This window comes from Drosophila persimilis, unplaced genomic scaffold (assembly GCF_003286085.1).
Source record: "Drosophila persimilis strain 14011-0111.01,24,50 unplaced genomic scaffold, DperRS2 tig00000000-arrow-pilon, whole genome shotgun sequence".
Classification (NCBI taxonomy): Eukaryota; Metazoa; Arthropoda; class Insecta; order Diptera; family Drosophilidae; genus Drosophila; species Drosophila persimilis.
The window spans coordinates 2,604,280-2,627,714 of record NW_020825288.1 but is presented as its reverse complement, the minus strand read 5'-3'; the positions used below and the strand labels follow the sequence as shown (position 1 = coordinate 2,627,714).

At 46.5% G+C, this 23,435-nt stretch overlaps 4 protein-coding genes across 4 annotated transcripts; 2 read left to right on the top strand and 2 right to left on the bottom strand.

Moving 5' to 3' along the window:
* Positions 1-1,962: 1,962 nt before the first annotated feature.
* On the top strand, positions 1,963-4,576 carry LOC6594841 (putative defense protein 3). The gene is made up of 2 exons (XM_002020209.2): positions 1,963-2,673; positions 3,839-4,576. The coding sequence occupies exons 1-2, from the start codon at positions 2,213-2,215 to the stop codon at positions 3,909-3,911; spliced, it is 534 nt and encodes a 177-aa protein (XP_002020245.1). The 5' UTR covers positions 1,963-2,212; the 3' UTR covers positions 3,912-4,576.
* An 876-nt stretch (positions 4,577-5,452) lies between these two features.
* On the top strand, positions 5,453-6,772 carry LOC6594842 (probable phosphoserine aminotransferase). Its single transcript, XM_002020210.2, has 3 exons — positions 5,453-5,558; positions 5,640-6,316; positions 6,372-6,772. The coding sequence occupies exons 1-3, from the start codon at positions 5,514-5,516 to the stop codon at positions 6,742-6,744; spliced, it is 1,095 nt and encodes a 364-aa protein (XP_002020246.1). The 5' UTR covers positions 5,453-5,513; the 3' UTR covers positions 6,745-6,772.
* On the bottom strand, positions 6,742-7,578 carry LOC6594843 (guanosine-3',5'-bis(diphosphate) 3'-pyrophosphohydrolase MESH1). The gene is made up of 4 exons (XM_002020211.2): positions 7,560-7,578; positions 7,346-7,489; positions 6,941-7,285; positions 6,742-6,881 (listed from the first exon to the last, which is right to left on the bottom strand). The coding sequence occupies exons 2-4, from the start codon at positions 7,421-7,423 to the stop codon at positions 6,765-6,767; spliced, it is 540 nt and encodes a 179-aa protein (XP_002020247.1). The 5' UTR covers positions 7,424-7,489; positions 7,560-7,578; the 3' UTR covers positions 6,742-6,764.
* A 650-nt stretch (positions 7,579-8,228) lies between these two features.
* Positions 8,229-9,422, bottom strand: LOC6594844 (cytochrome c1, heme protein, mitochondrial). The gene has a single exon (XM_002020212.2). It carries the CDS (start codon positions 9,407-9,409, stop codon positions 8,345-8,347), a length of 1,065 nt encoding a protein of 354 aa, XP_002020248.1. The 5' UTR covers positions 9,410-9,422; the 3' UTR covers positions 8,229-8,344.
* Positions 9,423-23,435: the final 14,013 nt, after the last annotated feature.

The following is a 23,435-nucleotide window of genomic DNA, read 5'->3' as shown; positions in this document are numbered from 1 at the left end:
ATGCATTGCCAGCAGGCAGGAGTACTCCCGGACTGGATTCGACTGGACTCGGGTGTGATGTGGCGCAAATGTCATTTTGAATGCTGGGCCATTTAGGAAGCTGCTGCCAGTTCAGGGAGTTGAAAGTTCGCATTGGCCGCATCCATAATACATGACACGTCCTCCCGGCGAGAGTCGTCTTTCGGGTTGGCTCCGGCTAAGCCGGGTTAACTGACCTTTCGCCACTGCCACAAAATAAAACAATGCCAAAGCCAAAGCCAAACAAAAACCAGTCTAAATGAAACGAAATGTTCCATTGTAAAGTTCGGCAATGTTTGCTCGACAAAATGCCATTCAACATAATATTTATCACAATTTAAGTCGACCACATTTCGCAGAGTAAACATTTTAATTCGCTTAGAGAAAGCAGACAAAGCAGAGAAAGTTGCCGATGCAGCAGCAGTTTCCAATTTAAATATTCAACCCAACATTTTAATTCATGAAACGAGTTGCAAATTGAGTTTGTTCAAAAGTGTGTGCGTACATGGCAATATCTGAGCAATAACAGCGTTTACATAGAACAGACGGCCCCTTTTTGTTGCTTTTAAATGAAAATGTTGTTTGAAAGTCTGCCTTTTTCAATGAATTTTGATCCGATTGTGAATTTGCTTTACCAAGCTTTAATAGGAAATGAATTTTTTCAGCGGTTCCTTTTCTGATCCCTAGGACATCAATTTTGATTCAGATATTAAAATGTTTCAATATTATTTAAATAAAAACATTGCATACTTTAAGGATCGAGCGCTTGTTGAATACTTTTATAGCCTTGCATACTTTGCTTAGTGTAATATAATTTTACTATGATATACTTTGTTATTCTTTGGATCATTTTAATGATTAGTAGTTTGTTTAAAACAGGCCTTGCCATACAAACAAAAGTTGATGAAACATTAAATATGGTAGAGAGCTTCAGTTCAGTTGCAGTCGTCATGGTAAGGTGTCTCTTTACAACCCATCAATTTGAAGATATTAGCGTTGTAAAAGCCGAGTGTCAAAATTATTAAAGTTCGCGAGGTCACCAAATGGGGCTTTTTAATATTTAAAAAAGTTTTTAAGAGGTATATTGCAAATTCTATGCAGGGGCCTAAGGTCTACTCAACTTGGACTACAGACTTATTTTTTGTTCCCGTGTAATCTGAATGATGCTTTATAAATGATCGAAAGTGCACGAGGTATGACATTTATTTCGTATTTTGTTCAAATACATCTATACTTTTGAGTATGATTTGTTCAGAAAGAAATCTTATAGGGTTGTACAAATTTGTTCCTACTGCCTTTTAAATAAATTTACCCACACAAACAGATACCATTGCAGGATGCACTAACTGAACACTAGCAGACGATGAGTCCCTTTGAAATGGGGGACAAAAGGGAGACAAAGTAATGCAGAAAAGCTGAAACGCATTCAACAGAGCTGCGGGCAGAGCTCCGTCAAAATGAAATGAACACCACGCTTCTGGGGAAATGTTTTTCAAAATTCTCATTCGGGCACTGGACGCGCTGGTCCATGTGTTGGCGGTGCCCAGAAAGGAAACCGCCGCTTGCAACTGCCACTGCGAAATGCGAAATGCGAAACGCAGCGCGGAATCAGAGCAGGGAAAAATAGCATGAAAATACTCGGGGCAACGAAATCAACGCCAACGGCGGCTGCATGTCAATTAAAACATTAAAACGCGCTGAAAAATGCACCAAAAAAATGGCGCAAAGCAAACAAACAAACGAGACAACGATTAGAAGCATAGAATTTCGCAATCGAGCACTTAGAGCTGTATTGGAGCCCAGACTCCAAGCGGGCGACTCCGCATGGGGGAAGGGGCTAATGTGTGACCCAGTTCGGAGCACTGTGCAGGAAAGGAACTCTCAGCGGCGCTGGCGCTGATTTGGCTATTGGTTTTTTGATCATTAAAAACTGGTTGGCCAAGGCAGACACTGCAGCAGCAGCAGCACCAGCAGCAGCAGCAGAGGCAGTCGGCAAAGCCCATACCCATATCTCTCTACATATGACCGCCCGCCCATGTCTTTGACGAAACTGCTGGAGCTGCTGGGGGCCTTATAAACGGCCGGCGATGGCGGCCGCGAGCCAAGTTTTACCGCTACATTAGCCGTGCACGCGCGTGTTTTTCCCACGATTCGAAAACGAAGAAAAATCTACAAAAAAAAAAAGATTAAGAAAATGAAGGATCGTTTTACCAGAATAGCCCAGGAAGTGCCCAGCATGCTGCTGATTATGCTACTGCCCTTGCTCATCGGAAGCACTGCCGCATTTCCGGATGGGGCCCCAGCCGATACGTGTGTGAAGCAGCGCGCGAATCAGCCCAACCACGGAAAGGCCCGTACACAGCCAGCCCACACAAATCCCTTTGAGGTGGTGGCCGACGCCCAGAGCTACCATCCGGGTCAGCAGATCTCTGTGGTCATCTATCCGCACGCACAGCAGAGCACGGTCTTCAGGGGCTTCTTCCTGCAGGCCCGCGACGCGCACTCCAATGAGTGGATTGGCGAGTGGGTCCAGAGCGAGAACACAAAAACCATACCTGAGTGCTCGGCCATAACGCACTCGGATAACCGGGACAAACTGGGGGCCAAGCTGCTATGGAAGGCGCCGCAGAACAAGCGCGGCAATGTTTACTTTACGTAAGTCTGGTGCGGGATAGCCGTCGTCGAGGGGATTTCTTGATGATTTGGCAATAAACTAAGCCTGACATCAAACAGTGTCTGTCGTCGCTCGTCTGCCGTTTGTCACCATCGTCATTATCGTCATTGCCATCACATAATCATCATGACCAGTAGCAATAACCGTGGATGTATTAGGAGCACCCTCATCGTCTGGGAAGGGCATTCATTAATCATACGCCACGTTGACCCACATAGCAAAATGCGCACATAATTGTCAGGCCGACAAAACTTGCCGGATAATCACACAAAAAGCATTATGTAATTGATTTATTCGAAAAAAGCCAAACGTGAAAGAGTTCCATCCATCCATGCATCCATCCACGCATCCACAAAAAAGGCATCAAACGGCAAAGACGCTTTGCTCAGGCACCGGCCCAGGGCAAAATCCGAAGACACTTTGTCAATGCTTTTTATATGACAAAAGCAACTTTGTGGCAAGATGGCACTGTCCTACATGGGTGGGTGCTGACTGGCAGCAGTTGATAGTTTGACTCTTTTGTCATTAATCATTTTACCAAAAATTATGCTAAAAGTAGGATTAAATGAAATATTAAGTGGAGCATTTGGCAAAAGAAAGAGCTCAGACAGGACTACAGAATTTAATGTTGAAAGAGGAAAATCATGTCCAGGTGTATGCAAATTTAATGACAGGATTTTCCATGACAAAACTGTTTTTGCCGAAATATTGCCAAGAGAAGAAAATCAAGAGAAAAAGAGCTTATGGGGAAAAAAATTTATATAGTTATATTCAAAAACTAAATGACTTTATAGGCTTAATAATAAATAGGAACATTCAAGAAGGATTTCATATATTATTCGTACCAGGAAAGGAAAAATAAATACGAAATTGTAGACTCCTTATAAATAAGGCAGAGGTAAGACAGAGTGCTCTTGTCCAAGAAATGATATGGAACTCTGCGCCAGGGCCAAGCCTCATCCAAATTCTGTTGCCTAGTGTCACCGTACAACAGCTCCCCCATCAAAGCCCCTACCTGGAAAGTGTCGATTCATCAATTATTACCTATTTATAGCAACCGCCTATATTTAATCATTGTAAAATTGTTAGCCTGGCATACGAAAATCATGACTTGCTCGATTGTAAAATTTACATTTTCCTTTGCAGCGGCACTGTGCTACAGGAGTACGGCACCTTCTGGAGCGACATCGTTAACAAGGTGCAGGCCGAGCCGCAATAACGAAAATTATGTACCTATTTATAACAGCTGTACTCGTATATACCCTGCACTGGGCAATAAATCTTTAAAACCCTAATTAGTCAAAAGGAAATTGTTGTTTGAAGATTTTTCAAATCCCCATTTGGCGGACGGACGGACGTCTTTGGGCCAAGCCCCCCACTGAGCTGTGCAATCAACATTACAGAGCAAAATTATTGACTTTTTGGCTTAACGTTTATGAATTGACCAGAGCTCCACACACACACACACACACACACACACATATCATACACACACACACTTGCAGAACCATGGCCGACAGGCCCTCCCACATCCGAAAACTCGAACCAAGCCACCAGTGCGCCCGACTGACCCACCCACACTAGGCCGCAATCGGACGCACGAGCCGAACACGTTTAAGTTTCCAGACACGTTGGCCAGCTTCTCATTGGAAATTTGTTTTGGCCCAGCCAGTAAATTGGAAACTTTAAGCACCTTTCATGCCGGCTATGAAGAGAGACTGGGCCGGACTATGGCGATAAAGTAATTAAGGCACAGGCCGTAGCCAGATGGCTAGTGAAATTCATATTTATTCCAGGCCTTTATATGCCCTACCCTTTAACTACTGGCATCTTATCAGAGGAAGCGGATAAGAGTGGTTGAGTGGGACCAGCCATAAACAAGTTCCGAGAATTTTTGCTCAATATAAATATTTCATAAAATTATTAACCAAAATTTACTGTACATATTTTCATACTTAATTGCAAGCCTTCAATTTCCAATATTCTCATTCATATGAATACAATGAGTCCAATGATAGACTTAAGAAAATTGAATACTTGAAAGAAAATCTATAGGGACACCTGACTATACAAATCTATAAGCACACTTAACTTAAAGTTTTTAAACCGTAATGATATAATCGGGGGAAGATTCAAAGTTACTTGCCGCAATGATTCCTGTGGCAATGACAATGATTTACGAAACTATACTGTTGAATAGACAAATCAAAGTAGCGGTAGGTCGCAATCAGTTGGGCGGAGCGAATTACCTGATAAGTTTTTACTTGAAAAAAAAAACACATGTGTATGACGTTAAAGCGATGCTCTACTGTGCGCACACACACGTGCACAATCAACCCGAAGCTTGTTTACTGCAATTCAAGTTGTTTTCGTCTCCCTCCAGCAAACGGTGCATGGCAACCCACCTCGAAAGTGGGGAGTACAGTGGCGGAGAATCGCATGTTGTTTTCGTGCGTTGCAGTCCGCGTCTGACGTCGACCGCAGACGACTTTTGGCGACTTGTTTTGATCGAATTCGCTGCATCTGCCTTTATTGTCTGGCTTCTCCGGCGGTGCAGGGGCGCATTCGGTGTGCACGAGCAATGCAGCGATCCACCTCCATCGGGCACAGTACGCCCCTGGACAATGCGAGTTCGTTGTCCAGCCGAAGTCTGTTTTTCCCCCACACGCTTTGTTTCAGTTTACATTGACTTGTTGCTGTTCTTTCTGCCATTTCGTTTATCAGCACGAACGCGTGACTGCGGCAACAGCGTCGGGAGCAGCTCCAACACTTTCAGTCGTGTCTTGCCGGAGAGAGGTCCACAGATCGCAAAAGCTTCAGTATGGTTATCAATTTCGCCGCCGGTCCCGCCAAATTGCCCGAGGAGGTCAGCCGCATGGTCAGACGAGAATATTTCATACCAGTTCTAACCGATTTTCGGTCTTCCTGATTCGCCCTGATTCCGTAGGTTCTGAAGGAGGTGCAGAAAAATCTTCTTGACTGCAATGGCAGCGGCATATCGGTTATGGAAATGTCCCACCGTTCCAGCAGCTACGGCAAGATCCAGGAGACGGCCATCAACGATCTCCGCGAGCTCCTCAACATCCCCAGCAACTACAGGGTTCTTCTGATGCAGGGCGGTGGCACCGGGCAGTTTGCTGCCGTCGCCCTCAATCTGATTGGTGTCACTGGCACCGCCGATTACGTCATTACCGGCTCATGGTCAGAGAAGGCAGCCAAGGAGGCGGCCCAGTACGGCAAGGTGAATGCCGTTCTTCCCAAGGCGGCCAAGTACATATCCGTGCCCCGACAGAACAGCTGGAAGCTGGACCCCAAGGCCTCGTATGTCTACTACTGCGACAACGAGACAGTCGAGGGCGTTGAATTTGACTTTGTGCCAGAAGTGCCGGCCGGTGTGCCGCTGGTGGCTGATATGTCGTCTAACTTCCTTTCGCGGCCCATCGATGTTGCCAAATTTGGGGTAATATTTGCCGGCGCACAGAAGAACATTGGACCAGCGGGCACAACAGTGATAATTGTGCGCGAGGATCTGATTGGCAAGCATCTGAAGAGCACACCATCCATCCTGAACTTCCAACTGATGGACAAGAACAGCTCCCTGATGAACACCCCACCCACATTTGTGTAGGTTTCCAGGCTTTCTGTCTTGTTTCCCAATGCTAATCTCTGTTCTTTGCAGCATCTACGTGATGGGCTTGGTTTTCAAGTGGATCAAGCGAAATGGCGGCATCGCTGGCATGTCCAAGCTCGCCAACGCCAAGTCGCAGCTCATCTATGAGACCATCGATAAGTCCAACGGCTTCTATTACTGCCCCGTGGACTCGAATGTGCGCTCCCACATGAACGTTCCATTCCGCATTGGCAGCGCCGCCGGCAATGATGCACTGGAGAAGGAGTTTCTGGCCAAGGCCGAGGCTGATGGCATGATCCAGCTGAAGGGCCACCGCTCAGTGGGCGGTATACGTGCATCGCTGTACAATGCCGTCACCCTGGAGGAGACTCAGCAGCTGGCAAATCTCATGGTGGAGTTTTACAAAAACAATAAAAAATAAGACATCTTGTTGATTTATATTTACAAAAGCCCGCGCTGTCTGAAGATCTCGTCCAGCTTGTGTTCCAGGTTGGCATTGGTGCCGCGCAGATTGTCCACCACCTGCTTGGCCCAAACGAAGTACAGCTCCCGACGTTCCTGTGATGGAAAAGGAGGGATTGCTCAGAATGCTTTTCTGTGGCAGCAGCTCTGCTTACCTCCGTCCATCCCTGCGGCGTGTTGACCAGCAAGTCCCTTAGATTGTCCAGCTTATCAGCCAGCTTGATGAGCTTAGCCCTGGGGCTCGTCTTGGCCGCATTGGCGATTTGCAAACGCTTGCGTTCCTGCTTCTCCAGCGATTTGTCGTCGGTCACCTCGCGAACCAGACCACAGACATCGCCGCCCAACAATTGCTCCACGTCTGCAAACGTCGCGTCGGTGTCCTCCACCACATCGTGCAGCAGGGCGGCCATTAGCACGGCCTCATCCTCAATACAAGCCTCCACAGCCAAAATCGTACTCACATTTATCACATGATTTACATACGGCGTTTGCGGGGGATCCTATAAAAAATCAAATTGTCGCTCAATACAATCGCTATGGACCCGGTTAGTTTCCCTTACCTTGCGCCGCTGATCCCGATGTTGGTGTGCCGCATACTGCAGACATTTCATAAACCTGCTGGAAGGACTCGTTGTCATTTTTAGTGGGTCTGTTTCGACTGTTTTTGTTTTGTTTTTGGCCACTCGCGTCGCCGGGCCCGTGTTCTGAAGAAAAATAAATAAACAGTGTTCAGTTACTCACTCCGTCTGGCGAATTATCCAAGTTCCATCATACAAATTCCTCGATTTTGATATTCCGTCGAATATTAATACCCAGATAGGTCTCGCAGCCCTGCCCACATAATTTTATCCGATTAATGAATCAATTTTCTATTTGACTGGCTTGTTTTAAATACTTGTTTTTATTGGATTTTGTCTAAATAAACGTTTTAGCGAAAAAGGTCAAACAAATAAAACGTAAGAGATATGTAAATCGTTTCTATTGCTCAATTTTGATATTCCGTTGAATAATGCTGACTAACTAAAACCCTTAGCTCTGCCCACATAATTTTAGATCATTGATGAATAAATGTTCTACAAGATTAGCTACATTTAAGTACTCCCATTTATAGTATTTTGACTACAGCAAGGTTTAAACAAAAAAAGGTCAACAAAAAAACAGTCGCAGTGTTGTCATGTCAATGTTACTGGTATTTGAAGGTATTTTTCTTGTCAACCGGTGTATACCCCACTTCATTAATTTAATATGTGGATACTGTTTTCAAATCGAAAAGTTAAAAAACCTGCGAATGGAAGTTTCTATATCCCTAGTTCTTCATATATCTTTTAAAATTGAATTTAATAGAAGAATTTGATAAAAATATACCATTATATACCTAAATAAAAATAAGAAATTGGTATTTTATTATGTATTTATTTTCGTGGCGCCCTGGATTGTCTATCGCTTGTTATCGATAGCAGCGCGCGGTGAATTATTGTTTTTGAACATGTTTTTTTTACGTACGAATTGGAAAATACATTTTCCATACAGCATTTAATGAATATTTGAGTATATGATGATTACTTGGGCTTCCAATATCCATAGTTATTCTTGCCATATCCCTCCTTCTTGTTGCGCTCATGTTTGGGGCAAGCTTCATCGGTCTTGGCCTTTGCATTGCCATGGCCGTTTCCCTTGCTCTGGCCATTTCCGTTTCCAGTGACCTCCGGCACGTAGAAAATCTTGCGTGACTTCAACGCCGACCACTTATGGCGCTTGATGTAGTAGCTGAGTCCAATCAGGAATGAACAAATGAGGAACACCCTGATCAGCAGCAGCTTGCGCTCATCTGCCTCCGGCTCCGAGGTCCACTTGAGGAACGTGACCACATCCTTTGCAATCTGGGACCCCGATGGGGCAACCTCCTCGTCAGCGTAGGTCACAACCTCGTTGTTGATGACCTGACCCATCGATATGGCGCCGCCAGAGAAGTACGGATTGAAGTACTGGCCGTCGCGCAGCACGAACCCAGCTGGTGGATCACAGTAGCCAGTCAGCAGTGCAAAAATGTAGTCCTCGCCGCCCTTGCGGGCGGACACGATGTAGCTCAGGTCCGGCGGATAGGCTCCGTTGTTGGCCGAGCGAGCGGCGTCCTCGTTCGGATAGGGCGACGGCAAATAGTCGGACAGCTTGCCCGGACGCTCAAAGTACTCGCCGTTCTCGTCGGGTCCATCCTTCACCATCACCTGCTCGGCCTGTGCCTTCGCCTCCGCTTCGGTCATGCAATTGTTGACCAGATTGCGGTACGCAATGTACTGCAGTGAGTGGCACGAGGAGCACACCTCCTTGTACACCTGGTAGCCGCGGCGTACAGCCTCCTTGTCGAGGGCCGACAGTAGACCCTTATGGTTCCAAAACTGCTTCGGTGGGTGCACGCAGTCGTGCGAGGCATCCACACTCGCATCCAGGGCGTATAGCAGCGCCCCCAGTCCGCCGGTCAGAGCACCGAAAGCCAGCCATTTTGAACGTCCCGGGATCCAGTTGGGAGCCGAAAAGCTTGACTTTGGGCGCACAGGTGAGCGTTTCAGATAGCCCTTGGAAAGCTGCAGGAGCTTCGAGATAGCGTGTCCAAATTTGTTAGCCATGATTACACTTTTCTTTTCCCAAAATCTTTTCACGGGCGATAAAAAATTTTTTGTTCTTCGTTCGGCCAGTGCTGTACAACTTTTTCCGGAGGATAGAGTTGCCAAGCAATTGTCACATCTAACAAATCAGGGTTACTCCAAATGATTTATTAGCTTAAGCACTTTTTCGAGCTGAAAATTGCTGAAGCGCAGCTTCGCTGCTTATCCACGATCTACGATCTTTCTTCATAAACCATATGTAAAACAAAACCCACCCAAAATTACAGTTATTCTGTAAGAATCAGAAACTCTCTTACAGATAAAAAAAAAAGGAAATTGTTGAATCAACTTTGTGTTTCTTTTGTTGTGGCAATCACCTCCTCCTGCGTTTTCTTCATCCACTCACAACCCCAGTCAGCGGAGCAACAAATGCCGGGGCACTTTCATTTGTTATCTGGCGCAATAATCTGTAAATCTGTAACAGCCCACCAAACAACGGTGCATACAATATTTCCTAGCCATTCTTCACACTGTGTGACCACGAAATCGTCAAAGTCAGGCCAAAGCCCCAACCAGAGCAGAGACCAGCCCCATCCCCAGTCCCAGTATTCCGTCTGTAGTCATCAGTTAGATTGCAGCTCAACGGCCCCCCGACGTCGACGGAGCGAGCGATGTAAACTGTTTTTGGTGGAAATTTGTACCTGATTTTATATTTCCCTTTTTTGTTACACTGTTATTACGTATTTCCATGTTTACCATATTTTTACACGCGCTTACAGACTGCTGTTTTTTCATGTTTCTATCTGTGTGTGTGTGTTGGTTGTGTCTGTGTGTGTGTGACTGTTTGTACTGCGTTCTGCTTCTGCGCAGCGATGCATAATTCCCACTTTTTGGATTTTTGTGTGCCATGGTGTGGTTGCGGTGGTGGTGGTGGTGGTGGTTGCCTTTGCTGCTGCGCAATTAATAATTCTTTTCGACTAGCGTGAAATTTTCATAAAACAAGAAAAAGCAACAAGCAACCGCACCAACTTTCCATGAAAATCTCCGGCCATTAGTAGCAATCGCAACGCTTTTCCCCCCGAGTCCAAAACGGAGAGAAATAAAGAAAGAGGCAAATGAGGAAGGAGACTTGGAAACCACAGAGAGATTGCTCGACCTCATAGAAATGGGTTCACGTCATAAATTTTATTCAAATTACAAACTCATTAATATATGGCGTTGTTGATTTTTCCAAGTCAACGGCGCCGCGTTGATTGTTCAATTTACAGCAACTCTATTTGCCAGTGTTGGGCAGCGCACTGCAAAGCTGCAATGACATATTGGAATAATAGCGTAGCACAGCATAGCCATACATTCTTAGGTTGATTATTCGCAAAAAAGATGGTCTGCAAATAAAAATGCCCGCATACGAACAGCAAAAAAGTATGCATAATTTTGCAATAAATGTAAATATTACTGGTCCGCTTCCTCTTCTCCTGGGAGAAGAGACAAAGCGCCATGCTGCTGTAGTTTCCTGTTGCCCCATCGCGGCTCGGCTCCACCATCGACTCCATGATAATGATGATGACGACGATGATGCTGCGCTGTGCGCTGTGTGCTGTGCGCTTTGCGCTGGCCATGTCCCACTCCTTATCTTGGCAGCACGAAAACCAGAAACAAGAATTATAGACCAAAAGCCAGTTGCAATGTAAGTGCACCATGTACCGTAGGTGTGTGTGGGGGCAATGTATGTAGTTGGTGATTGTGTGCGTGCCTGCGGCTAGAAGCGAAGGCAGCACAGAACAGAAAAGAACAGAAGAACCGTGAGGCTGTGCAGTTACATCTGCTGCAGTGTTGGTCTGGACTCTAGAATTTATTGTAAGGAAACAATCAGATTTATATGTACATACATATATCAAAAATTAATCGATTCGAAGAGAAGGATAATATGGGTTGAATATGGCCGAATCATCACCATTTTTTTGCCAGTAAGCAGAACAGCTGATCGATCGTCAGAATCAAATGAACGTGAAACAAGCTGCTCTCTTCTCTCTTATCTTTCAGGTTCTCATTCTGGTTGCCATGTACTTTTCAATCTCGCAAAAAAAGCCAATGCTCCCCTATATACAACAACATCACGATCGGGCCTGCCTGTCAGTGTGTGTGTGTGTGTGTTTGTGTGTTTATGTGTAGCATGCGGTTGCTGTGGATTTTTGTAAACTTTTGCCACAGCTCTCGCGGTCGTCACTCACACAGAGAGAGGGGGCATGGCATGGCCAGGCACAGGCACAGGGCCGCCACGATGAAAGGGGAGCGGGCCGGAGGAAGACCCGAGCTTCATTATGACGTTGTAACTGTCTTTTCAATTTCTCGTTTTGCCCGATTCGCTTTGCCAAATGGAGCCTAGTAGATACACAGCTTAATCGCTCGTAGCTGAATCGAACCCTTTCCTTTCACGGTAGCCACAGAGCTGTTAGCAAAGATTTAGGGATGTACAGACCCATGTAACTATCTTTCATCTATTCGAAGCCGACAGCAAATCATCCTTACTTCTATCCCTATGATACATACAGGAACAGCAGGGATCTTCCACTTCAGAACCCATTTTGTCTTCGATTAAGCGAAAATCGTAAAAATTGATTGAAAATCGACAAATCGATCATTTAAAAGTTATTGACATCCCTAATACCCGGCTCACGCTCATAGCTGAACGAGTGAGTGTTGGCCCTTTTTGCCGGATCAGAGCAGAGCAGTTAGCTGAAGATTGTTTTGATGCTCAAATAGAGACAGGGGCAGGGGCAGGGGCAGGGGCTGGCTGGGGGGACTGGGGACTGGGAACTGAGCGTGAGCCCAGATGCTGAAGATGGATCTCTGTCTGTTCTGTTCTTTTCTTTTCTTTTCTGCTCGGTTCGGTTCTTTTCTCCAGCCCCAGCAACAGACACAGCAATTGACTCGTGCGTGTGGGTAAGTGTGTGTGAGCAGCTCCCAAGTGAGTGTTGGTATCGTATCCCCAACGACGTGGTTCTGGCTATGGATGTGGATGTGGAAGTGGATGCCGTTGATGAGTTTTGTTTTAATTCTGCTTCTTGGCTTCAATTTCTTATAAAAATTGTTTATATGCACGTAATAGTTGGTCCCGTACCTCTCTCTCTCTCTCTCTCTCTCTATCTGTGTGTGTGTACAGCCACACACAGATACTCGGGTACAGATGCAGATATGTGTGTTCATACACTACTACCAAGAGGGACTTTGTTGTTGCTGTGATTTGGTGAATCGCGCGTAGCCGATTGTAATTATTGTAATCGAGTCTCGAACCGATCCAATCCGATACGATACGATCGCCATAGCAATAGCCCATTGCCGCTTCAGGTCCAACAGATCAGGCCGCCACGACATCAGCATCAGCATCCAGCATCAACATCAGCATCCAGCATCAGCATCTGAGGAGCATCGTCTTCGGCTGATTTGATTTTGTTTTAGTTGTTTTGATCATTTTGTAATAGTTTTCTCAGTGCAGCAGTGCTCTGTTTAAATCATCTTGGCCAAGGCAGAGAAGAGCAGAGCAGAGCAGAGACCAGGCCAGATCTCGTGATCGTTTTGGTTTGGCTTGAATTGAGCCAAGACGAGCCGAGCCGAGACGAGCGCGCGCTTTTCTCTTTGATGCCAACAACGTCATAGTCATAGGCCCAGTCATGATTGTTGTTGCTGTTGCTGTTGCTTTTGACTAAAAGTTGATTGACTGTCTGCTCATTTAGCCGCTTGTCCATGGCTCGCTCCGTTTGTTGGCTTTGGCTTTGGTTGTGCGACTGCGACTGTGGCTGGAGCTGTGGCTGTGGAGCTTGTTGGTTTGTCCATTTGCCATCTCTGTCGTTTCCCCCATCTCCTCCATCCGCATCTTCATCTTCAGCAACGGCAGCGTCAGCGGCTTCTCTTGCACATTTCGTTTTAGGCCATTATAGTTTTGAACATGTTCAAGTGCCATTCTCACGATTGTTTATAGTCTTTTAATTTCAGCTCAAGCACAAGAAATAAACAGTGAAATTTAGCAGCAGGCGATTTGTTGTTCTTAGGCTTTAATGTTCCTCACTTGAGGAGCCCGAACCGAACGAAACCCAGCTTCGAGTGCAGTCCCCAGTCCCCAGTCCCCAGTCGCCAGTCGGCGCTTACTGTTCCCCGGCTTCAGCTTCAGATTCGGTTTCGGCCCAGAAGCAATGGTGAAAGGCTTCAAGTGGTCAATAAGTACCAGGGAGCTTGACAGTCTCCAGGCGGCCACACAATCTGAAGTACTCCAAAATGTTTGCCTATTAAACAGTCATCAATGATTGTTACATTCTACAAATAGAAATTGGAAGAGCTGGGATTATAAAAGAGACGAGGAGAATGTTTGAAGAGCTGGAAGAGGTTCTTCCATTGAGTCAGAGATATATTGTATGTATGTATGTACTTGCGTGTGTGTTGCGCCATTCAATGTTGAGCTGCTGATCTGTAAGAGCTTGACGAATCTATCTGTACTTATCGCATCGCTGGGATCTGTCGCACATCAATCAATTGAGAATCTGCTGTTCAATAGGAGCTCGAAGAATCCACCTCTTCATCCCTTACATCCATCCTAGATCAAATTTATTGTTTGCACGGCACAGGAGACGTATTGTCTCTTGTATCTTTCTATCCAACTATTCATCAACTTACAGCTTGATCTATTTCCCCTCCTACATATCTCTGATATCATTCTCGGATCAAGTATATTGTGTATTGAGGAGTATTGTAACTGAGGATCTGCCGATCAGTCCAAACAAGCAATTCGATCACTCGATCGTTAATTAACTCCCATCGAAATTCCGCCAAATTGACATTCTCAGAGGCGGCTCTAAGCTCCATTTCCATTTACATTTCCACTGACATCTCAACATTTGTCCATTGCAGAAAGGGGAGCTCCACTCAACTCCACTCCACTCCAGTCCAGTCCATGATCATGGCATGGCATGGCATCTCATGATCATCTTGGGCAATTTTCGCGCATGGAACTTTCAACTCCAAAATGGACTGACAATTGATTTGTGCCAGCCAGCAAAGGCAAGTTAGCCTGCAATTTAAATTAAAAGCGCAATTGAACTGGAAAATTCGTCTAAATTGTTTTTACAATTACCCACACACGGACCCACGGAAAAAACCTGAGACACAGCAGATAGATAGATCGAGAGAGAGGGGGAGACTTGGGAGACGAAGAAGAGTTTCAGTTTTTATTGTGGCACTGCCATGGTCACAATCAAATCCCATCCTGAACAATCGCGGCTCTAACAGCATGCAATAGGAGACCCGACCCGACCAGAGTACAGAGCACACAGAGCACAGAGCATACAATACATAAAAATCTCAAAACTAATGATGCTGAAGACGGGAGGACGCCGAGAAGGAGAAGGAGAAGGAGCAGGAGGCGGAGACCGATCCGATGCCCGGCCATGTCTATAGCTATGACTATGACTATGACTATGGCCATGGGATGAAATGAAGCTGCTTTCGTTCGAAATTTATGCATGAGAAGAAAGATCGCTTTGGCAGGAAGAGGATCCCCAACAGCAGGGTAGCTAGGCCAAAGAAATGGTCCGCTTTTTTTGGTGGGAGTTCTGCATTTATTTATTTTTATTTTCTTTACTCTTCTGCGATAAAGATCGGAAAAGCCCGAAGTTTAGAAAGGCAATAGCAGCAGCAGCAGCAGAGCAGCATCCAAGCCAGGTCCAGGCTAGCAACAAGCAACAGGCAGAGGCAGAGGCAGAGGCAGAGTCAGAGCCAATGCCAGAGCCAGCTTCTACGGGTATCTATGTATCTGCAATACATAAATTGTATGTATCTATGGCCTGCCACCACTGCCACATACATTCTACAATGTATCTTCTTGGTGGTGGTGTGTGTGTCTATGTGTGTGTATCTGTATCTATGTAATGAGCATGTAACTAAACTTCTGTGCAGCCAAAACTCCTACAACAGAGACACAAAAACAAAAAGAGACAGACACCACACCGAAACCCCAGTTGGAGCAGCCCCAGAGGCCAGAAGAGATGGGGAGTAGAAGGTACGGTACGAAGCTGGAGCTGTAGCTGGAGCTGGAGCTGTGGCAGAGACCTACTATGAGTACCAGCTCTAAAACTCCCTCAATACCCGTTTGCCGCAACTTTACTTCAATTCAACTGTACTGGCTCTTTCGCTGGGCTGGGGACTCTTGGCCGTGTCTCTGGCAGCGGCAACAGCAGCGGCTGCGGCTGCGGCTTCGGCTGTGGCTGTGGCTGGGGCTGGGGCTCTGCTCTATCTGATGATGGCCGTTAACGTTCAAGTTAAGGCTGAAGAGCGCCCGACCCGACCTGCGCTGCCCTACCCTACCCTACCCCTTGCACCGCCCTGCCCCCTGATCTTGGTTCTCCGCTCGATTGCTCGATCGTCTGCTGGCTGCTTGCTGCTTGCTGCTCGCTCGTTCGTTTTGGCCAGAAGTTTTGTGTTGCCTGGTTCTGCTTCCCCACTCGTAAACATGAGGTACGTTCTTTCCTCTTCTTGTTCTCTTCTCTTCTCCTCTCCTCTCTTCTTTTCTTCTGCTTCCCTGCCTCGACTTGAGGCTTGACTTCATTTGTTTGGCTTTTTCGGGAGACAAAAAACTGGTTATTACTCTTTTCTTCTCCTTTAATTTTGTTTTTGGCTTTGGCTTTGGCTCTGGCTTTTTCGGTTAGAGGTTTTCGGTTAGAGCGGTGGTCTCTTGGTCTTCTGGTCTGGTCGCGCCGTTGACTCTTTTCGGGCACAGTGGCGTATGCAAAGGGGCCAAATGACTACGTTGGCCCAGAGCTTACCCGCCATCTACGTCGCTGGCCTGAACTCTACAGCTACAGCTACGCAGCTTCCCAGCAGCTACCATTTTCGATCCGAGCCACGACCGAGAGGAGGCATAAAAACCAAATCTCAGCTTCTAGGCAACGTTTTGTGGGCAGCAGCGGCAGCGGCAGCAGCTGAGGCAGCGGCAGCGTGCAACAAGTAGGAAGTGGGCGCGCATTGGCACAGGCTTGGCCCGGACTGGTCGGTCTTCCTTCTAGCCAGCATCCATGCCACCATGCCACCACCTCCTATCACTTGCTCCCCTCCCGCGCTCCAATGGCAACTTTTTTAACGTCCAACTCCTTTGTTACATTTCGCGAGAGAGGTAAACGATCGTTAGAAAGGTTTTATATGAAGCCGTGGCTTCAGATTTGCGCTCATGTCTATTTATTGGACTTGCCGTTGCCGGTGCTAGACGTTGGACGTGGACCTGGACCTGGACCTGGAGCTGTTGCTGGAGCTGGAGCTATCGTTTCTATGGTCATGTTACCGCAGCCTGTCGTTTAAGATGGCTTTTGGCTGCGTTCGTTGCTGGGTTTTGTTTGTTTGGTTTGGTTTCGTTTGGTTTGTTGGCCTGCACAGTGTTTTTTTTTTTATCCATTTTGGTGGCCGTGGCCTGTGTCCCATCCTGCTGAATCGTCCATCTAGCTGCAGCCACAGCACAGCCACAGCAACAGCCTCAACTTCAATGGAAGTGGAAGTGGCATGAAATGCTGTTAACCTCGTTTGAACTTTGCCATTTGTTTGAGCCATTGGATTTGGATGGGCCGATCTTTCTTTCTTTTCTGCTTTTGGACTGTTTAGACAGGCCGGCCAAGCAATTTAAATATATTGCAAACAAAAGGAGTGTATGTAATTTAATGTGAGTGGACGTCGGACACGGACATGGCTGGGGATGGGGATGGGGGATAGGGGATTGGGGATGTGGATGGAGATCGAAATGGGGCTGGGGGTCTTAGATGGGGCACATGGACGTGGCCTGGCAGTTGGGCAACGGCAAAAACACAACTGACATTTACAATAAAAGATACGAGTCCAAGTTGGAGCTGGAGCTGGAGCTAGAGATTGGTTGGGTCACACACCCTCTACCCCTACCTCCACCTCTCCAACACCGACACCAACACCTCTCCTCTGCACACACCTCAAAGTTTTCGCAATGACAAGTAGCCCAGGCGTGTGTGATTTTTTTGTAATACCCGCGGTACCCGTGGACTCTATGGGTATGTTGTGCTCGTGCAGATCTATGGAACGGGTAGAGGGAATAAAGATATTTGTTTCAGGCTTGTATGTGGCCAGATTATTTACATGGTTAATTCGGATAATTATTGAAGCAAAGGTGATGAAACATATGTACATATACCATATATTAGGACCCCAATTAGATCATTTTCTAGTTAGTGCACACACAATGGATCCAAGTAGCGGGTATTTCCTAGTCGAAAAATCGACTTTGACGTTTTTACCTGCTCTTTAATCTGCTCCGGAGAGCTGGAGTGCTGGAGAGCTGGTGTTGGAGCTGAGACTGGGGCTCGGCTTTGAATTGGATTATGTGATGGGGCCCAGGCCCGGTACTGTGGGAAGAATTTAGCGTTTAATTGGGGCAGGCAGCCCCAGAGAAAGAGAGAGGGAGTAACTGGAGTGATATGAAAGCAGCGGCTATAAAGATGTTCGTGGCTTGTCAGATGGCTTCGAGATAGGGTTATGTTTAGGGGGAAGAACCCTGACAATCAAACGGTAGTACATGACCCGATCTGCCCCCAACAGAGCTAACCAATTAGTACTTTCTTCAATAAATGTGAATTCGGAGAAGATCTTTCAGTCGCAGGAAGCAGGGACTACTACCCTGCACACGTCACTGAATCTTAAGTGCAGGAAGCGGAAAATGAATGAAAATACTGCATCGTATTTAAATACAACAAATTTGTCCAACTCGGCACAATTTCATTGAAGAGAAGACGCAGCCGATACGCAAAACTGTGTCACCTTGGACGGAAAAAAGACAAAACCGAACAGAAACGGAAAGACAACGAAAATATTCTTCCCGCTGGGCAGTTCGGATAATGGGATTCATTCCGAGACAGACGCGGCAACAGCTGCGCCGGCGCAGGAGGGCGGGAAAGCTAAGACAGACAACGCCGCAACTTGCAGGGCAGAACCCTTCCCTTCCCTTCCTTCCTGCAAAGATATCGCCCTTAGTTTTTGGCAACAACAAAAAAGCAACAGGAACGCCGCATAGTATGTGTGTGCTGTACATTAAATCGTATGTACATACGTACACATATGTACATATGCATGCCCATACAACGTCTGGAAAACCTTTCCACTACAATTCCTCAAGAAACAACCCTCTCAATGGCCACGACGCTCCGATCTCTTGTCGAAGTCGACGAACGCGCCGTTGTAATTATTTTAATATAATTTTTTCACTGCGTCATCATTATTTTTCTCTGCCTTTGATATAATTCTTCTGTGTATCATTTGCACACGATTGCACACACACACACACACTCGTACACTAGGGAGAGAAATTCACGCTCAGCAATAACTGTGTGTATGTGACTAGAGTTCAATTATACGAGGTGGTGTATTGTATTCGCTCTCCTCTCAATTCATCACTCACACAAGTCCAATCGCAAGGAAGCTGTTGTTGTATTTTCTGTTGTACTGAGCAGCTCCGAAACGAGAGCGCGTGGCGGGATCGAACCACCTTGCACACTTTCATCATGCTACCACTCTCGGGGCTGCCAACCTAACGAGATTCTCTCTTTCGAGTCTTGTACCATCAGCCCCGCTAAGATCGCTCTGACGTCACGTGTGATGCGAGAGAGAAGCCCCGAAAAGAGAGCGCGTTGCTGGATCGAACCACCTTGCACACTTTCATCATGCCACCACTCTCGGGGCTGCCAACCTAACGCGAGTCTCTCTTTCGAGTGTATTACCATCAGCCCCGCTGAGATCGCTCTGACGTCACGCGTGATACGAGAGAAGAGAGCGCGTTGCGGGAATACACCTCGTCAAATTTCATCATGGTCCCCGTATAAATACCAGGCGCTTAACAGAATAGAGGTTTTGTTGCTTCTGCGCCGCCGCCGCCGCCTTTGCTTTCGAGAAGAAATGTTTAATCCCAAGTGTAGTTCCGGCGAAAAATATGTTATAAACAAATCGTATATAAAAATCCAAACCCTAAACTAAATAGTATTAAACGCGTGTTCGTTCTCATCCGCTGGCCCGCGTCAGTCGCTTTGCCGCGAATCTACGCTTGTGTGAGTGTGTTTCTGTGCCTGTATGCGTTGTATGATGTGGCTGTGCCGTTTTTTCAAATTACAAGCCGAGGCGAGTGTACAGTATACAGTACGATCATGAACAGATACACGCACACACACTCGCAAGCACAGACTTTACCGAAATACCGAATGAGTGGGGACGGGACGGATGCAGGCGGCATTTGTAGTTGGTCGACGCTCTGCTCTTTTCCCTCGAATGCAGCGCCTAATTAGAAATGATTTAATTTCAATAACGATTTAATAAAAATGAATTCGCGAAACGAAATTGACGAGACGAATAACGCGAAAGATCACATCGGACCGGACCAGGCTCCTCGTGCGTGTGTATGCATGTATTGGTGTGTTTGTGTGTAATTCGCCATACTTCTTCCTCAATTCAAAGAACAGACAGAAGAAGATCACTAAAACAACGAGAACAACAGCCGCAAAAAAGCAGCAAGACATACTTGAAAAATAAAAGCAGCGCTGCCCCGATCGTTACTCACTCACACAACGGCGCTCACTCACTCCAGTAGTCTCTGCCTCTCTCTCTTGCTCCATCGCTTTGCTCGCTCCATAGCTGTGATCGCGCGCGTGTGTGTGTAAGCTTGCCTGCCATGTCTGTGTTGGTATGTATATAAGCAGGCGAAAAAAAAACATATATACTACGTTCAATTTTCCCTATATTTTTGCGCCTGCCAATAAGCGGTTCTTTGTCGGAGTTGCCACACAGCCTCGAAATTCGTCGAATTTTAAATTGGAAACGATCAAGCGCACGGACATTTCGTTGAAATAGTTAAACCATGTATGTATGTATGTACATAAAACGAGTGTATGTAGGTTCTGTATTCCACTGATAAGACACGCAGAACCGCCGCCTGCTCCAGAGACTCCCGGCTTATCAACGAAAAGAGGAAAAAACTGTGTAGCAAAATGGGTCGAGCGACGACGACCGAGCAAGCACATTGTGTATTGTGTTTTGTTGTGTTTGCACTATCGCTTAATAATTGAAATTAAAGAAAAGAAGGAAAAAAAAACGAAACGAAACGAAACTAAAAGAAAAAAATCATTCAGTCCCATTTGAAGTGGTTTTAAGTTCGCGATCATACTACTGTTTTTAGTGAGTGAGGGTCCAGTGTTTCACATTGATTTTCTTAGTATTTGTGACTAGATCCACACTCATTAATAACGGTAGTTCAATCAACAGAATGCACGTGTTGGCCCCCATCGATACGTATCGATTCGTGGAAGTGTTTCATTCACATTTCCGTCCTGCAAATCCCGTCCCGTTCCTCCCATGTATATTTCCAAAGAGCCACCACCTGTTTGGGCCTCTTTGGGAAAAAGGTAATTAGTCAACTGCCCTCTCTTACACGCACGCAATGCCAGCCAGACAGAACGAAACCACCTGTCCGAATGAACACAAGAGAAAGGGAGAAACAGAACAGATCCCCCACACTCACACACACAGACACTCGCATTTGTGGGCTATTTGGATATCTATCTTTATTACTCAGCACTAAATTACCATTAATGCTAATGTGGATCACTTTTTTTTTTGAATAGAGCCAGGAACAGAAGCAACAAAATTAGAAAAGCAGAAAGAATGAAATTAAAAGATCGTATAGTACGAAATTAGAGTGGGGGGCGAAATGAGAAGAATAGTATGGAGTGAATGCAAAGAACAGAACGAACGAAGATCACAAAAAATGGAGAAAGAATAACATAGCAGGCCCGAAATTAACTCACAAATTAATTGTGGAATCGCTTGAGAAAATGTGGAAAATGTTGTTCGAGTGATTGTTCCGTCTGTAGTTTCTGTAACTATAACTATAACGAAAAGGTTAAGAGTTCAACCACTCAGTCCGCCGCCCGTGCATGTGTGTGTGTGTGTGTGTGTGTTGTGTATTCATGTTTGTAGTTCCGCCTCCATTACTGCTGGGTGATGTTTCCTCCTCTTCGTTCCTGCTCCGCCCCTCTCTCGGTTGGGTTTCTGCCGGAACAAATTGCTGGAAATTCTGGGAAGACTTGCCATAGTTCAGATTAATAGGTGGTGGTGCTACGTCTTGCCATGGGGACAAACAAATAATTTCCGTTGAATCATTCGGTTGCCATATCGGATTTTGCCCTACTCTTATTTTATTTTTGAGAATTTTTGCCCAGATCAGCAGAAATTCAAACTGCAACAACGCCGCAATTCTTAAACAATCGAAAGACGGACGGGGCGAGAACGACGGCCACGACGTCGACGAATACGACGTTGTCGGCTTTTGAAAGACGAAGGGAAGGTGGCGGCTGGCGGCTGGCGGTTGAGGCGGGATATAGTATTGTATAAATCAGCAGAAAACCCAACAATAACAAGAGCGAACGGGCACAAAAAATAATAAACCTTAATTCGAAGCTTGGAGCTTGATTCATTCATATTACACCCCACCCCACCCCAACCCAACCCACCCATTCCCCACTGCCCAGGGGGGGAGTGGGTAGAAGTGGACGGGCGTAGTCGCAGTCGCAGTCTCGGACCCAATTGAGCTATGAAAACCGATCAAACGTCGTCGGGCCCACAATCGAAAATTGTTGCCGGGCACGAGAGCAATGACATGCCATGCCATGCCATACCAAAAACAACAAAAAAGAACCCGATCTGAAAACCAAAACTAAACCCAATCACCACCAATCGCCCGTCCCTCGAAGAGTGGCGAAAAATGCCACAGAAAGTCGTGCACTGGCAATAATCATCATTTGGAGGAGGAAGAAAGGATGGACCCCGTAACAGTGCCAGAGCCAGAGCCTGGGTCTGATCCGGCAGCGTTTGCTCTTCTCTGACTCTATTTTGTCGGCGAACATGGATCTAGTGCACGGTTGTTCATGATTAAGTTCGTGACTAGATTTCATGCTCGTCTATTAAGTTGGGTCAACACAACGAACCGAAAGAGCAGAGCAACGCAGTTGTCGAAAATTGCACTCCAGCCAGCAGTGCAGCCAGCACTCTCACTCCCACTCCCAATCGCTCCCCCCAGGAGAAACGCTGGGTGGGTCTTGGGCAATTAGCAGACGCATTAATTATGGGAAACGTATTCTCATATATGACGGGATTGGATTCCGTATTGCATGATTGACCCGTGACCCACATAATGGCACACGCCCCGCAGCAGCAGCAGCAGCGGTAGCGGTAGCATGCAGCTTTCAATGAGGGCGTGTAGTAAGTTGGACAAAACCAAAGAAGAAATAAAAAGAGTCAATGGCCTTTAACCGATGACTGTTGTAACTCGCTGGCTCGGCGGCTCGGCTCACACGCCCCTCGAGCGCCCAGCAGCCCGCATCTCGTGTCTTGCGGACAGTAGCTTGACGCTGGGATCGGATCGGTGATTTGTGTGTGTTGAGTGCCTTTTTATCGGGACGGGACTGTGACAGAGCAGAGTGGAGTGTCAGGCTGCAGCTAGTGACAGCCAGCAGCAGCACCGCCAGCGCCAGCGGGCCACCAATTTATGGGCTAGTCGCACGCGATTAAAAATCGAATGCGCACGGCCTGGGCCTGGGTTGACAAAAACAAATGGAAACTGCAATGCAATGGATTGCCTGTCGAGGAGTTGCTCGCTGCAGCTAAGCTAGCCCAGCGTGTGAAAATCCAACAGGGCTGGCTGTGTTTGCCAAGGCTTTGGCGCCTGCGGGTAAGTGTTTCCATGCATGGAGAGTAACGGTGCTTGTTGTTTTGTGACCAGCCACACCAGGCAGTAATCAACCAACGACGACACGACTACTCGACTCGACTCGACTCGACTGTTGCGTGGGCGTCTAACTGCAGCACCTGCTGGTGCTTCTGTAAATTAACATTTCTCTGCTCTCTCTCCCTGTCTCCAATTTTCAGCTGAAGGAACGAGCGAATGGAGCCGGAACACCTTTTTAACCCTGTTTCATTGTTATTTCTGCTGCTTCACGCTCATTTAAAT

Excerpts from the sequence above, each read along its gene's own strand:
- LOC6594841 (XM_002020209.2), top strand. The coding sequence starts at position 2,213 with ATGAAGGATCGTTTTACCAGAATAGCCCAGGAAGTGCCCAGCATGCTG. Across the intron at positions 2,674-3,838 it reads CGCGGCAATGTTTACTTTAC|CGGCACTGTGCTACAGGAGT; the intron begins GTAAGTCTGGTG and ends TTTCCTTTGCAG.
- LOC6594842 (XM_002020210.2), top strand. The coding sequence starts at position 5,514 with ATGGTTATCAATTTCGCCGCCGGTCCCGCCAAATTGCCCGAGGAG. Across the intron at positions 5,559-5,639 it reads CCGCCAAATTGCCCGAGGAG|GTTCTGAAGGAGGTGCAGAA; the intron begins GTCAGCCGCATG and ends CTGATTCCGTAG. Across the intron at positions 6,317-6,371 it reads AACACCCCACCCACATTTGT|CATCTACGTGATGGGCTTGG; the intron begins GTAGGTTTCCAG and ends TGTTCTTTGCAG.
- LOC6594843 (XM_002020211.2), bottom strand. The coding sequence starts at position 7,423 with ATGACAACGAGTCCTTCCAGCAGGTTTATGAAATGTCTGCAGTATGCG. Across the intron at positions 7,286-7,345 it reads ATCGGGATCAGCGGCGCAAG|GATCCCCCGCAAACGCCGTA; the intron begins GTAAGGGAAACT and ends GATTTTTTATAG. Across the intron at positions 6,882-6,940 it reads CGCCGCAGGGATGGACGGAG|GAACGTCGGGAGCTGTACTT; the intron begins GTAAGCAGAGCT and ends TTTCCATCACAG.
- LOC6594844 (XM_002020212.2), bottom strand. The coding sequence starts at position 9,409 with ATGGCTAACAAATTTGGACACGCTATCTCGAAGCTCCTGCAGCTTTCC.